Source organism: Fundulus heteroclitus, chromosome 10 (assembly GCF_011125445.2).
Source record: "Fundulus heteroclitus isolate FHET01 chromosome 10, MU-UCD_Fhet_4.1, whole genome shotgun sequence".
NCBI lineage: Eukaryota > Metazoa > Chordata > Actinopteri > Cyprinodontiformes > Fundulidae > Fundulus > Fundulus heteroclitus.
Genome location: NC_046370.1, coordinates 27217213 through 27231891, shown reverse-complemented (window position 1 = coordinate 27231891; position 14679 = coordinate 27217213). Strand labels below are relative to the sequence as shown.

Below are 14679 nucleotides of genomic sequence, written 5' to 3'. Positions count from 1 at the left end.
ATTCTTTAAAGTGATTTATTGAAATAAATCCATTAAAAGAAAAAGGTTGTCTATAGAAGGATGTTTTTACAACAAATAGTAAAATGATAATGTGGCTTCAGTGTTTTAAATATAACATTTTTAACATTTTGTGATGTCTCCACTTCCTGTCCTCTTAATCACCATCTAGTCTGTGGAGGGGCAACTGGTGGCCCCCGGGCCGAGCATGGCCCACGCCCTCACTTGAAAATTTGATGTATAACAATGTTTCTGCAGCACTGAGTTGGTTGTAATGACACAACTGGCCACTAGATGGCCCCGGGGTATTTTTTACCAGTGAAAATGAGACGCTGAGCTACTGTATGTCTGAGTGGAGAAGAGAGAAAATGACATTTCAAGGCAAACCTGTGTGTTTAGTCTACTTAGAGACCCTATCTGCCACAAAGGAGTTTAAAGGAACCAAGACCACAAAGGAGTCTGCACTCAAGGCAAAAGAAATTGAAGTGGTTATTTTTCTACATGCATTTCTGCATGAAATATGTTATATTACTGGACTGCATGTTGGGTTAATAAACATATATACACAAACATCTTTAAAATTGCAGTTTATTATAACTGGTTACGTTTGACGCCCTGTGTGCTCCGCTGGTGGTGTTGCCAAAAAGTTGTGGCTCCTTCATTTGTCTATCCCTCAGGGCAACAGTGGTGTCCTCGGTGTCAGGAACTGCTCCAATGTTAAAGGCCGTAGCTACAACTTTTTCATCAAAAGATACATCTGCAGAATAAACTTATCGATTTTACTAAAAACAAATAGTTTATAAACACTGATGGTGTGGTTCATTTACATTCATTTATGAAGTCGCTAGCGCAGAGACACCGGAGCGCACAGCTCTTGTGGAGCGTGGAAGCAGGGCAAGCCGATGAGGCCAAATATCGTCCGTACAATAACGGCAGTTCCAACCCGTATTTTACGCGTTTTTTACGTCACCGCGCGTTCTGGCTGGAAACGCGCGGTGACGTAAAAAATGCGGGCTCCCGTAAAATACGTGCGGTGGTGTTAATAACGTTTGGTGGCGTTTTTTTGCATAATATATTATCGGGAGGTTGTCTTTTATGTGCTCAGCCACTAGATTTAAAGGTGTTTTACCCAATAAGAACACTGCAGCACCAGACACAACCAGGGGGTACCTGATCTTTGGGGAAAGGCAGAAAGAAGACACAACCTCCTGGTTGTGTCTGGTGCTGCAGTGTTCTTATTGGGTAAAACACCTTTAAATCTAGTGGCTGAGCACATAAAAGACAACCTCCTGATAATATAATATGCAAGGAACGCCACCGCACGTATTTTATGCGAGCGCGCAGGTTTTACGTCACCGCGCGTTCTGGCTGGAAACGCGCGTTGACGTAAAAAATGGGCGCTCGCGTAAAATACGGGTTGGAACTGCGCGTTTTTGTACGGACGATAATTGGCCTCATCAGCTTGCCATATTTTTCAGTTTTGAGCACGTGCCCAACAGGTATTGAGCGCGCATGTGAGGCTTAAACGCTGAGTACGTGTCTCACTGCCTCAGATTGGTGCCTGCGTGCTCAGGTCAATGGCACAAAAATTGCACCATATTAAGCCCACCATTTTTCTATTCTGGTTACACAAATTATGTCTGTACATTAATATGTATTAAAAAGGCCAATTCCAGGGTCTTTCGGCTTTAGATTAAAACATCACAGCTAGCTGATGACACTGCATTATTTATTTCTGATGTACACGAGGTGAGTAAAGCAATTGAGTGTATACAAGAATTTTCTTCTCTCAGGTTTAAAAATTAATCTTAAATCTGTTCTGTTTCCTCTAAAAGATTCCACACTCGGGTTAATGACATTCCTCAGGGTGTGAATGTGTGTGTGAATGGGTGAATGACTGAACTGTAGTGTAAAGCGCTTTGGAGGTCGTCAAGACTAGTTAAAGCGCTATACAAGTACAAGCCATTTACCATTACCATTCCTGTTAAACAGAAAGTTACATACCTGGGAGTGGTTATTGCGAAAAAAACATTTACATTGTAATTCTAACTTTGATCCCACTCATAAAACAAATAACAAAATTTAACTTGTAGCTGATGAGAGACCTGTCACTAAATGGAAGGATTTGACTATCATAAACTGAAGGAATCTCCAGAGCTGTATACGCTGCATTATTGTTAGAAATGTCAAAGGTGTGCAAAAAGTTACATAAAATTCTGTTTGATTTTAGATGGAAATGTCATTACTTAAAAACAGACATTCTTTGTAATAACAAAATGTTTGATGGCCTAATGTTCCTAAGTTTTGACACACTAAACATTTCCCTTAAAATTAAATGGTTAACCATTAGCGCTTGTCCAACAGTTTTTAATGATAATGGACACTTTGTCATACACCTAATTTCTGTCCAAATTTTACATCCTTTTAACACCTGATGAGTATGCTGTGGTTTTTCACAGTTTACCAAAAGTTAGTTATTTAAAGGAACAAAACCAAATATTTCAATTAGTGACCAGCTAAAAGAGTACCACAAAAAAAAAAGACGTTCCACAAAAATTATCAAGGCATGTTTACAGAGAATTGCTATACATTATGGGTGTTCCTTTTGGTGTTCTATATTTGGAGAAATTAATTAGAACCGGATCTGGTTACATGGAAAGAATTGTTGCATAACAAATAAAGTTAAAGATATTACCTATAAAATTGTACATAATATATAAAGTGCAAAAAAAGACTGGAAAGATTTCAGCTTGATATTACCTATTCTTGCACATTCTGTGAAATTAATACAGAAACTATTTCTCCTTTATTCGATCAATGTACACATACAATGACATTTTGGACAGATGTACAACTTATAAGAGAGAAAATCGGAGAACCAATTTAATTTGGAGAGAAAGACATATTACGTTTTGATGATTAAAAACTTGAATAAAGACTTCATCTACTTTGTCCAACTTCTACCCCTCAAATTCCACATCCACAAGAAGAAATGGTCTTTTAGAGAGAGAGAGCACTCAGGATGATCCAGAGCAGGGTTTCCCAAAGTGTGGTGCGCACACACCTGGTAAATACTGAAAATACTGAAAGTACTCCGTTGTTGGCAAGCAGGGGTCCTACAAAGTTATACCAGCAGGGGTATCAACAACTGTGCCATGTCTTGTAAGCAGTTTCTCAATAAATGTGCTCAAAATAAAGGCTTGAGTATTTTCCAGTTTTCCAGTGTCGTCGTTTTTTTCCCCCTTTCACAGAAACTTTTATCCACTTTCACTGAATGGCTCCTGGGTTTACTCTTCCTGTGAGCTGTGATGCTGTCTCAGCAACGCCTCCGCCTCCTCTCTCCGTGCCAGACTGTTCGCTTTGCCTTGGAAACGGCCATTCTTCCCTGCCCCTTTTCCTTGAAGTATCTCTAAAATCCTGGAGAGCACAGAGACACGTTGAACAGCTCTGCTTTCCGGGAAAACAAAAAGCTAAAACGTACCCTTGAATCTCTTACCGTGGTCCCAATTCAGCCACTGGTCCGCTGGGTCCAGCGAGGAGAAACAAGCCGGGACCCTTTTCCTCTCCGACAGTGAGGAAAACCAGAGTTTCCTTGAAGCAAATAAAACAATTATTCCAGGAAAAACTATCAGCCAAGTACTAAGCAGCCAGCTGGAGGTCTTACCTCTGTGTTTATTTCATTAGCGATGATATTCATGAACTCATTGTCGCCTTCTTTCCTGTAGTTAAAGATTTAAGCTGTTGTCAAAGACCTAGCATGCACTGCAATGTTGTTCATAGCCCTTAAACTTTACATTTTTGTCATGTTAACAACCACAAACTTCAGCCAACATTCTGCCAATATGATGCTGCTGAAACATTTCTTTTCAGTGGGTACAGCGGGTTCAACTGGTGTTAGTTTTCCATCACACACAGGAGGCCAGAAAGTTCAGCCTTGATCCAGCTGACCGCGCTACCTTCTTCTAAACGTTTGCTAGGGCTGGACGATAAATCGATTTAATCGATTAATTCGAATTTACAATTCTTTAAGATTTCATTTTTGGAAAATCTGGATTTTATTTTGCCAATACATTCATTGGGTTTCCATGAAGAGAACAGCATGTGATGCTGAATATGTGTTTAGGCAAATGTATTGTCAAATATTGTTAAGTAGAAACTTTTTTTTTAACCATAATACGAGGTACTTCATTTACTTATTTACTTTTTTTTTAACTTAGTTTGAAGTTCACAAGTGCAGTGAAGCCTGTTCTTAGCTCAATGTGTAATACCACTAGCAGCAAATGTTTTGTTATATTTTCATTGTTTATAATGGCACGGCTGCCATCTTGTTTTACAAACATGTTTCACAGCTTGTTTTTAGTTGCACTTTGAATTCAGGTCAAATCCCTGACGAAATGCTTGACAAGGTTTCAAAATCATTTCTTTAATTTCTTCTTATGAAACAAAAAGGAGGAAAAAAATTGATCAATCGGATTTGGTATGATAAAATCGGAGATTTATTTTTTAATCCATATTGCCCAGCCCTAACGTTTGCCTCGTCCCCTCTGCAGGGCTTGGTGCAGACCTTCAATGCAACTTCTTATAGCTGTCAGCAATGCTATCCCTTTATTCTTTTCATTCTACTTTACACAATGATGTAGTACTACTTCAACTCGGTTGAATGCATAAAATCCCAATAGAATCTAAGGTTGTGATTGTAGAGAATAGTGTTGCGGAGCAAATATGCTGACTAATACTCATATTTCTTGTCTTACTTGTGTAAGCTGAAGATGTTTCCTCTCTCAGGGTTGTTCTTAAAGTTCTGAGCAATAAGGACGGCCATATCCCGAAGCAGGCTCAGGTTGGTCTGGAAGCAGTTGCAGAAATTCAGGCCAAAGCTTTAGCCTACATCCTGAAAACCAAATAATCTCACCTTCTGTAGCAGCTTGACAGACTTCTGCAACTTGTCTACTACCTCGACATGCTCATCAGGGCCCGTCCTGTTGAATTATGAGCAACATTAGTTTATTTTTTACTTTTAGCTTGATTTTGAAGGGCTTGTTTGAAATTCAGTTTAAACCTACTTGAGAAGAGACACCAGCGAGCGCTCTGTGCTGTAGCTCTTCTCTGAATACTTCAGCACTCTGTTCCCTGCGAGGAAGATCAGGTTGATTTTGTTTTTCTTTCCCTTCTCGGTTCCCAGCAACTTTATAACCTAAGATCAGAAAAATGGAGCAGAGAACGAAGAGTTTATTATCACCTTGGTTGTGCTGTGGTCTGTCCTTGAGTGTTAAAATGCACCTGTAAGTGGCTGAGGTTGGTCACATGGGTTCCACAGCACATGTTGGCATCCACGCCCTCTATATCAATAATCCGAATAGGTCCTGCATGATCATCCGGCAGCCCTCGACTTCTCACCTGCCCCACGGGAACATAATGTGTTGAATTGGTAGTGACAAAAAAATAATAATCACACATTCTAATCACTGATTGCTAAACGCTCAGCCACCATAAGTACCACCTTCGTGGATACACACTTTCTCCACAGCAGGGTCGTCTAAAGAAAGGAGCTGAACATGAACAGGAACGTGAGATCTGATCTTCTCATTCACGGCTTCTTCCAGTTCCTGAAGCTGCGCTGCTTTCACTGACGGAGTGTCCAGTTCAATTGTGCTTCTCTGACGGCCCAAATCCCTGAAGGTAGGGGGTGAAAAAAAAGCATCAGATCGGGTAAAATGCCCGGGTCTCGATGCTGAACCAGTGAATCTAATCAGTCTAAGGACGTACCATGAGGTTGTCTTGTATCCGAACATCGTGTCTGCCAAAGCTGTGATCAAATGCTGACCTAAGCAACAAGAAGGAAACCGACTACATCTTAGAACAGTTATTGTTACTCCTTTAATTCTTTATTTTTCATTTTATCACATTACAACCACAATGGTATTTTAGAGGACAGACAATCAAAAACGTAAAAATACATCATCCTTAGGTTCAAGCAGCTTCCTCGTCCATTAAAGGCCAGTAAACATGCCATTCATGCCTTGTGACACGCCCACATCAACACACCCACCAACCAAGTGTCTCTCGTGCCTCATGATGAATATGCTAATCTCAGTCATGTAGCTAACACGTTTTTTTCTTTCTTTCTTGCAAAATGGCTCGATCACAGTCAGACTGCATGGAGAGTGTCTGTGACCATCAGTTTTTAAGTCTAGCCACAGATTGTGAATTGGGTTTATGTATGGACTGGACAGCACTATTTCATATCATCTCTGGCCGCATGTATACAGCCTGTTAGAGGGTGAAACTCCAAGTCTCAAGTCTTTTGCGGCCTCTAAAGCTGCGTTTTGCCAGGATGGTCCGGTTTTAAGCTTCACCCATCATCCCATCAACTTTGACCGGCTTCCCTGTTCCCGCTGAAGGAAAGCATTCCTACTGTGTAATGCTTCCAACGACATGTTTCAGGGGGAAGAATTTGTGTTCAAAGTGAGTGTTAGTTTTTTGCAACAGGTAGCAATTTGCATGTAGGCTAAATCATTTCATTTTGGTCACATACATATATATTTTTCTGACTTCCAGATGACAGGTTAAACAGTTCTCAGTGAGATACCCAGAGTTTGGGATATTGTTTCATACCCTAATTCTGCTTTAAACTCCTCCACAAACTATCCCTGATTTATCTGTTGTCTTCCTTGGGTTTTTATGACGCTGTTTATTGTTTAATGTTCTCTAACAAACCTCTTAACAGCTAGATTCATACCAGGAATTAATTAGACACAAGTGGACTCTGTTTATCAATGAAAGGACTTCTGAACCCAATTAGTAGCCCTGGATTTTATTCAGCAGAATCAGAAAAAAGGGGATGGATCCAAATTCATGCCAAGCTTTTCTGATATTTATTTGCAGTGGAATTTGAAAACCATGTATCATTTTGCTTCTATTTCACATTTCTGCACTATTTAGTGTCGACCTATCACATACAATTCCAATACACATACCTTGAGGTCTGCGACTGTTACATGACAAAATGAAAAAGATGTAAATGCGTTGACATTCTTCTGCAAGGCACCATGTATCACACTAAAAAGACAGATTTCATGTAGCTCAAGCAGTCAAAACACTTTAGTTTTACCCTCCTCCTCACCTGAGTGTTGCTGCATGTGATCAAACCTCCTCTCCCAGTCTACTTTCACACGCACCTCCTGACCCACCTCCAAAGGCGAGCTCACAAAGTGCACAGCATCCGATCCTTGCCTGGTCACCCTTAGAACCGGAACCTCTCCTATCAGGCCGCGGTCATCTGGCTGTGGGAGCATTAAGGGTTACACGCTGATTTCCAACGGTGGAACAGGCGTGATGGTGAACACGCTTACTTGGCCGCCTCCTTCAGGGAACAGGACTGTATCTTGGAGGATGACGTTAAAGCCTTTCAGGATTTCTTTCTTTCCATTCACCTCCTGCTTTAGCTCCGCAGGGCAGCAGGATACGACAGACGTAATAAACTGAAAGCGAATGAATGGGAACGTGTCATCTAGCAATGCATTCAAACTACAAGTTTCGTGCATTTAATTTAATAGGACATTTTTTAATTCATAAGAATTTTAAACAAACAAGGCAAACAAAGTGCAAACAAAAACTTTAAATTTCGCCTTGAAAACAAAAGTGAAGTTAGCTTTAGCTACAGTAGCTGGCTAGCAGGGGGGTTCAACCATTACGTTTCCGGCATATTTTGTAAACGCATACCTCTTTCATATAACAATCTCGTTGACATTGGAAAGCCATTCTGGGCTGTTTAAGAGGCAAATTCAGAGCCTGGAAGCGGTGCCGACTCGCAGCTGTCTTCTTCTTCTTCTTCTTCTTCTTCTTGTTTTATGGCGGTTGGCAAGCAACTTAATGATGTGCATTACCGCCATCTACTAGAGTGGAGTGTGGATCGGGATGCTATGTATATATATTCTCCCACAAAAAATAAATAACTAGATAAATAAATAAATATAAATATAATGGTAATAATAATTACATAAATATACTTATATCCTTTCTATCAATTTTGTTTTCTTAAGGTAGCTTATCAAATAACCAAAATACTCAGAATTAGAAATGTTTCCCAAAATATCTTTTAAATTTAACTGTAATTTATTTTCTTGTAATTGATGTAATAATTCTCTTCTCTCCATAGAATATTTATGACAAACCAACAAAACATGCTCCACCGTCTCCTCTTGATAACAAAAGTCACAAACTCCTGTTGGATGTTTCCTCATTTTAAATAGATTTCCATTTAACCCTGTATGTCCGAAACGTAATCTAGATATAATTGTTTCCTCTTTTCTATTCCTTCCTGTTATCCTCATTGCACCAACTTTCCTTTGAATACTATAAAGCCATCTTCCGGTTCTATCTTCTTCCCACAGCTTCTGCCATCTTTCCTTAACCTTTTGTTTAATAATAGATTTAATTTCTTCCTTACTAAATGTTACCACTATATCAATATTCATATTTTTTGTAGCTTTCTTTGCATATTTGTCTGCCAACTCATTTCCTTTTATTCCTATATGGGATGGTATCCATGTAAAAATAACTACTAAACCCATTGCCTGAATTCTATACCTTAATAACTGAATCTCTAATAAAAGGTCTGATCTACTAGTAGAATGATTATTTTTTAATGAATATAATGATGAACTTGAATCGGAACAAATTATGCTTCTCAAAGGACGAACTTCCTCAATCCATTCTAAAGCTACAATGATTCCCATCATCTCTCCTGTATAAACTGATACTCCATCAGAAATTCTTTTACATTTCTTAATATTAAATTCTGGAACAATGAATGACACCCCATTATTGTTATTTGAGTTTTTTGAAGCATCTGTAAAAACTTGAATATATCCATAATAGTTATTGTCTAAATATGATTGTATTGAACTAAAATCTAAATAGTTTATTTTTTCCCTTTCCTTCAACAAGGTTAAATCAACAATACTATTAGAAAATAAAGATGGATGAACTGGTGAAAGAGGGACTGTTTGGCTAATATTTATATAATCTAAATCAAATTCTTTTATAATATTTTCAATATCCCAACCAAAAGATTTTAAATTCTTTTTTCCTTTTTCCCAACTAGGATTTAAATTTTTTTGACATGGATGATTTCCCTTATGTCCTTAAAATCTTTTATCCAATCGCAGCTGTCAGTTTAGCACGGGTAGCAATGTAGCCCAAACTTCACAGCTTCGAGCTTTGCCCCTTCGTGGGATGATCCCGCGGAGAGGCTGGATCAGCCCGTGACACATTTGCGTTCCTTTTTCCGCTGTGTTCGGACTAAATTCGGACAAAATAACATCAAAATATGTGATATATAGTTTTTACACTGGAGTATACATGAATAAAATGAATGAAAATTGAACAAATAAATGTATTCGCTGTGGAGCAGAGCATTATGACCAGTGATGCTCCCCTTTTTGCTGACCTGAACAAGACTGAACCGCAGAAGCGGTATCTCTCAACCAGATGTTTAACAGCAAATCCTCCAAGTCTCACTGTATAAGTGAAAAAGTTGGAAAATTATGACAGAGTTGAATATTTTTTGTCCCTCATTTCAGAAAGAGAAAGAGTACACTTAGAGTGAAATAGTTCATGCCTTTTTCATTTCTGATTATTATTGCTTACAGATATTAAAATACAAAGTCTCAGCGTCTTAGCGTCACATGTTGTATTAAGGCCATTGCCTGCCCTACACAATCATGGGGCAGACTGTTGACACCCACACCTCCCACAATGTCCTGTTCAATACATCCTGCTGCTAAGTATACTTGCATTATTCTATGGTCTTACATATAACTTTTCTGTAAATTCAAAGTGTCTGTTTTGGTCGATGCTACATTCGTGACAAATACCTCTATTCAGAATTCTTCTCCTTTTTCTGTTTTTACTTGGAGCCTTGAAATGAGATTCCACTCAAATGTACATTGTGAATGTGCATTTGCTTAACAATAAAGTCTGTCTATGTCCAGAATGCTGCCTGGAAGGAAGAAGAGTGGTAGGAAAAGGTACACCAGCAATAGGGAGAACCACTTGCCTGGCCAGCCAGACTCAGTTTCGCTTTTGCTTTGCTGTACAGCGAACTGACTTCAGCCGTATCGAAGAGAGGCAAGTTAGTCTGGCTGGCCAGCCTAGAGAACCAAAGCCTTGAGAGGAGTTTTAAACTAAAGACCCACAAGGACTGGACTGAGGCTGGAGTCAGCCTGATTCACGGAGAGCCACTACACACTCATGAATCACGGGTTACTATATTGCCGTCCTTAAGCCACGCCTGAACCAGAAATTACATGAGAGGTGTCCAACCTGGGTTAAGGAGTAAAAGAATTGGACTGTTGCTCAATAGTCCAAAGTCTGCTTTTCAGATGTAAGTTAAGTTTGCATTTAATTTGTGAATCAGGGTCCCAGAGTATCAAGGAATAACAGAGAGGTACCGAATCCACGTTGTTTAAAGTCCAGTTAGAAGTTTCTACGGTTAAGGATTATTTGGGATACCATGACGTCTCCCTATGTTGGTTCACTGTTGTTATTTTTTAAGTCCGAAGTCAAGCTGCCAAGCTTTGAGAAAGATGCTGATTTTATTTTCCAGAAAGACTTGGTACCGGCCCACACTGCCGGTAAGGATTACCGCTGGTGGCGAACCTGATATACAGCCGGACAAAGAGTTACATTTAAAATGTTTATTGTGAAGATGATGAGTAATGACAGGTGAGGCAGGCAAACAGAACCAGACTAGGCAGAATAATTTTGGCAGAATTTTTGCAGGCAGGGATGAGCAGGAGACCAGAGGATGCAGGTAGTGAAAGGTGACATAGACCGGGGAACCACCAGAACATGTAGGTATATGTAGGTGAACAGGTGACCAGAGTTCCCTAATTAGTGCAGCAGGTGGGTGTGATTAACAGCAAGGTGTTGGCTGGAAGGAGACTGAGCTGATTGGATAGTGGCTGAGAGGTGAAGGCTAATCCAAGAAAAGTCCAAAATAAACAAACAAAAACGTAAATCTCGACACTGCCAAAGGTATCAAAAGCTGGTTCACTGACCTTGGTGTTACAGTCCTTGACTGGCCAGCAAACTCCTCTGACCTAACCCCACAGAAAATCTATGGAGTATAATCAAGAGAAAGATGACACCAGAACCAACAACGCAGATCACCTGATGGTCCCTATTAAAGCAACCCGGGCTTCCAATACACCTCCGGAGAACCACAAGCTCATCTCCCCCATGTCACGCTGTGCTCATGTGGATATTTATGCAAAAGGAGCACCAACCAAGTACTGAGTTCTTTTAAATAAATGCACATTTCAGAAGCCTGAAATTTCCTATTTATTGTACTAATGTAACATTCTAATTTTCTGAGTCACTGAATTTGGGGGATTTAGGGCCTTATTCACCAGCAACACAAGAAATAAAGATTTGAAATATTTTAGAATATGTGATAAAACTGCCTGGGTTTTACTTTATTTATAGACTGACAAGACCAGAAAACCCCTGCTCTGCAGTTGTTTTCTGGTTCTAATACATTGACTTGGTATTTGTCTTGTACAGCTTTGCCCATTTCTTTGGCTCCTGCATGATCAGGGCTATCCCACCCTTGATCAAAATTGGGTGGATTAATTCAAAATTCTGTCACAACCCTCTTTGGACACATGTCACTTTTAATAATCCTTTAAATTTTAATCTTTCTAATAGAAAACTAAATATACAAAAATATGTTACAATAAACCATAAAGCACAAATAAACACATAGGAAATATACTTGTGTAAAAAAAACTATTTAGAAGAATCACATTCATTTCACAACAAATCTCACAAGCATTAGCATAGTATTTAAAATCCAGGGGCAGTATAAGGAAATCTGTCCACGACAAATGTATTAAAGAGCTCTGTCCGTGTCAGTCAGACTGTAAGAGGGGAAAAAAGGAGAAATATCAGTGTACATATTTAAAGGACAAATTTTCACTTTTCTACAGTGCATTGTTAAAGCAGATTACTTAGCTTACATCACTGAGGTCCCCCATATCCGGTACTGCTCCTTTGTTTTCACTGGCCATTTCTTGAATCATCTGACGAATAAAAACATGCAGGTGTTCAAACAAGCCTGTGTTGATTAATTGTGATATACCTTTGAACTTCTTCACATTTTCTCACATGATATCCACAAACTTCAGTATGTTTTATTGAGCTTAAAAGCGATAAAGCAGTAATTGCCCATATTTAGGTTAAGCTTTTTTACTCGAACAACCCTAATTAAATTCTGGTTCAACCAGCTGCCTTTATGTTTCGCCTGGTTAAGAACCAGGGTCCATCTGTGTAGTTTCATCTCAGACTAAATCTGGCTGTTCTCTGAAGGCCTCGGAGGTTTGTCAGAGAACGTTAGAGAACAAACTGCATTACGATCACCCAAGAACACAGCAGACAGGCCAAGGAGGAAGCTGTGGAGAAGTTTATAGCAGAGTTAGGCTATAAAACAATATCCCAAGATTTAATCACTGAGCAATTAAAATTGACATGCCAAACAAGCAGAGCACTGATGAAAATAGCAGCAATAAAGCCCATTGTAACGGAAGAGCAGCAGAGATCCATAACTCAGGTAGAGGAATTCGTTGACAGGATATCTAACTATGCATTTATGAAAGAGTGCTAAGAAGAGGGCTATTATTGGAAGAAAAAAGAGCAGTAAGAAAAAATTTGCTGTGTGTTGCAAGTCATGCAGGGAACATAGGAAGTATGTAGAAGAAGATGTGAACACTTTTGGCCTACAAGCAAAACTCTGCTTGGAGGGAAATTTGAACATCACTTGAAGCATATCATCATTATTAAGTGAAACAAGGTGGCGGTAGCATCATGCTGTGGGGATGCATTTATTTTTTTATTCTGCAGGGACTTGGAAACTGCTCAGAGCTGATGGAATGATGGTTGGAACTAGATACAAGGTGATCTTGGAGGAACATCTGTTACATTCTGCAAAAGACGTGAGACAGTGGCAGATATTCACCTTCCAGGGATGGTTTAGATTAAAGATATTAATGTATTAGAACGGGTGATTCTAAGTACAGACTTAAATCAAACTGAGAATCTTTGAAAGACTTGAAATTTGATGTTCAGATTCTCTCTTTCCAATCTGACTGAGCTTGACCTATCTTACAAAGAGGAATGGACCAAATTTTAGGTCTCAGTAGACGTACATCGACTGCTTTGTGTTGGTTTATCCCATAAGAGCCCAATAAAATACACTAAAATTAGTGGTTGTAATGCAGAAAAGTTGAAGAGGTATGCCTTGTTTTGCAAGCTATTGTATTATGGCTAGGTCACGAGGGCTGAGTGTGGGGCCTACTCACATCCACATACTGGTCGAACTCCGCCTTTCCCTCATCGTCCTCGTGCTCCCAGTCTCTCCAGTTATCAAAGTCCACGGAAATCCAGCTTGGCTACAGAAAGAGCAACAGCACATAGTCAAACATAAAAAAGTTACTTAACAATGCAAATATGTCATAAAAGAATCTGTGCCAGACTTTGGGAAGGGAAGAACTAATGAGCCTGTTACTACTCTTACCTTTGCTGTATCCTTCTGGAGACGAGGCCATGCAACGTCAGGTTTTATCTTTCTTAGCAAGACGTTAATGGTGCGGTCATACACTCTCTCCCTGGAGTCCTTGAAAGTGGTTAAAACATATCCACGTTTATATTTAGCGCCACTGACTAGCTTTATATGTACACATAAGTTGCTGAACAACATAGGTTCCAAAAAGTGAACTCTTACATAGATTTGGACTTTGTCGTAAAAGTGCAATTCGTTGTAGAAGACATCATCTGTATCATTTTTGCAGCTGTTTCACAGAGAGAAGTTTGGTAAGTAAAGTAAAGTTACACAGATATCAGAAGACATCAAAATTATATAAACCCACCACAAAGTCATTTTATCTGGCTGGATGTCTACTTGGACATCTTTGGGCTTATGAACAACAAAGTTGATGGTGACGTATTTCTTTCTGTCGAACCATAGTGCATGCGCTGGCTGGCTGTTGAGACACGGAGTCAGTGGTGATTTGTAATATTGTCGTGAATAAACCAAAATACGTGTGTAAGTAGCTTCTTCCTCCAGTTCTGCTAACAGAAAGCCAGCACTTACCTTGCTTCTGGTCTTACAATCTTTGGTTTGTTCATTCTGATTCCTGTAGGGAAATGAAAAGAACAGCTACTTCTTGTGTTCCTTTAACTCACAGAAAAGTTAAAAGCATGTGTCCGTTCTGCCAAGTTGTATGCACTAATACAATGACAAGGCCCAAGAAGCTATAAATAGAGCTATATCAGCTGCTGGGGGTGAGTCCTCCCACAGCCCTCTCTCTTCCCTTTATAGGCTGTCAGTGGAACACTCGGGAAGGCAAACGCACTTTCTGGGTCCTGCAACACTTCACTCACCCCTCCTTGTCCTCCCAACTGGGCAGAAGAATGTGGGGGAAGGGCGAATTGGAGAATGAAAACAAAAATAACTGTTTAAGTTTCACAAGTTTTCTAGTTTCAGAAAATAATAAATGCATTTTCTGGTGCATATGTCCAGCAGTCATTGGGCGAGAGGTGGGCTACATCCTGGACATGTTGGCAGTCTATCACAGGGCATACAGGACAGATAACACTCTCACCTAAGGGCAATTTATAACT

The 14679-nt window shown here is 39.6% G+C and overlaps 2 protein-coding genes across 4 annotated transcripts; both read right to left on the bottom strand.

Moving 5' to 3' along the window:
* Positions 1–2348: 2348 nt before the first annotated feature.
* On the bottom strand, positions 2349–7843 carry aarsd1 (alanyl-tRNA synthetase domain containing 1). The gene is made up of 12 exons (XM_012849943.3): positions 7720–7843; positions 7350–7478; positions 7121–7280; positions 5764–5821; positions 5514–5670; positions 5278–5394; positions 5061–5191; positions 4910–4976; positions 4752–4843; positions 3662–3716; positions 3494–3588; positions 2349–3414 (listed from the first exon to the last, which is right to left on the bottom strand). Exons 1-12 carry the CDS (start codon positions 7756–7758, stop codon positions 3285–3287), a joined length of 1230 nt encoding a protein of 409 aa, XP_012705397.2. The 5' UTR covers positions 7759–7843; the 3' UTR covers positions 2349–3284.
* Positions 7844–10682: 2839 nt separating this feature from the next.
* Positions 10683–14376, bottom strand: ptges3l (prostaglandin E synthase 3 like). Of its 3 annotated transcripts, XM_012849944.3 has the most exons (7): positions 14150–14373; positions 13926–14039; positions 13781–13847; positions 13574–13672; positions 13359–13448; positions 12021–12083; positions 10683–11921 (listed from the first exon to the last, which is right to left on the bottom strand). In XM_012849944.3, the coding sequence occupies exons 1-7, from the start codon at positions 14182–14184 to the stop codon at positions 11913–11915; spliced, it is 477 nt and encodes a 158-aa protein (XP_012705398.3). In that variant the 5' UTR covers positions 14185–14373; the 3' UTR covers positions 10683–11912. The 3 variants fall into 3 exon arrangements, with proteins under 3 accessions (XP_012705398.3, XP_035998312.1, XP_035998311.1); XM_036142419.1 differs by lacking the exon at positions 13926–14039 and having other exon boundaries at positions 14150–14376; XM_036142418.1 differs by lacking the exon at positions 10683–11921 and having other exon boundaries at positions 12012–12083; positions 14150–14375.
* Positions 14377–14679: the final 303 nt, after the last annotated feature.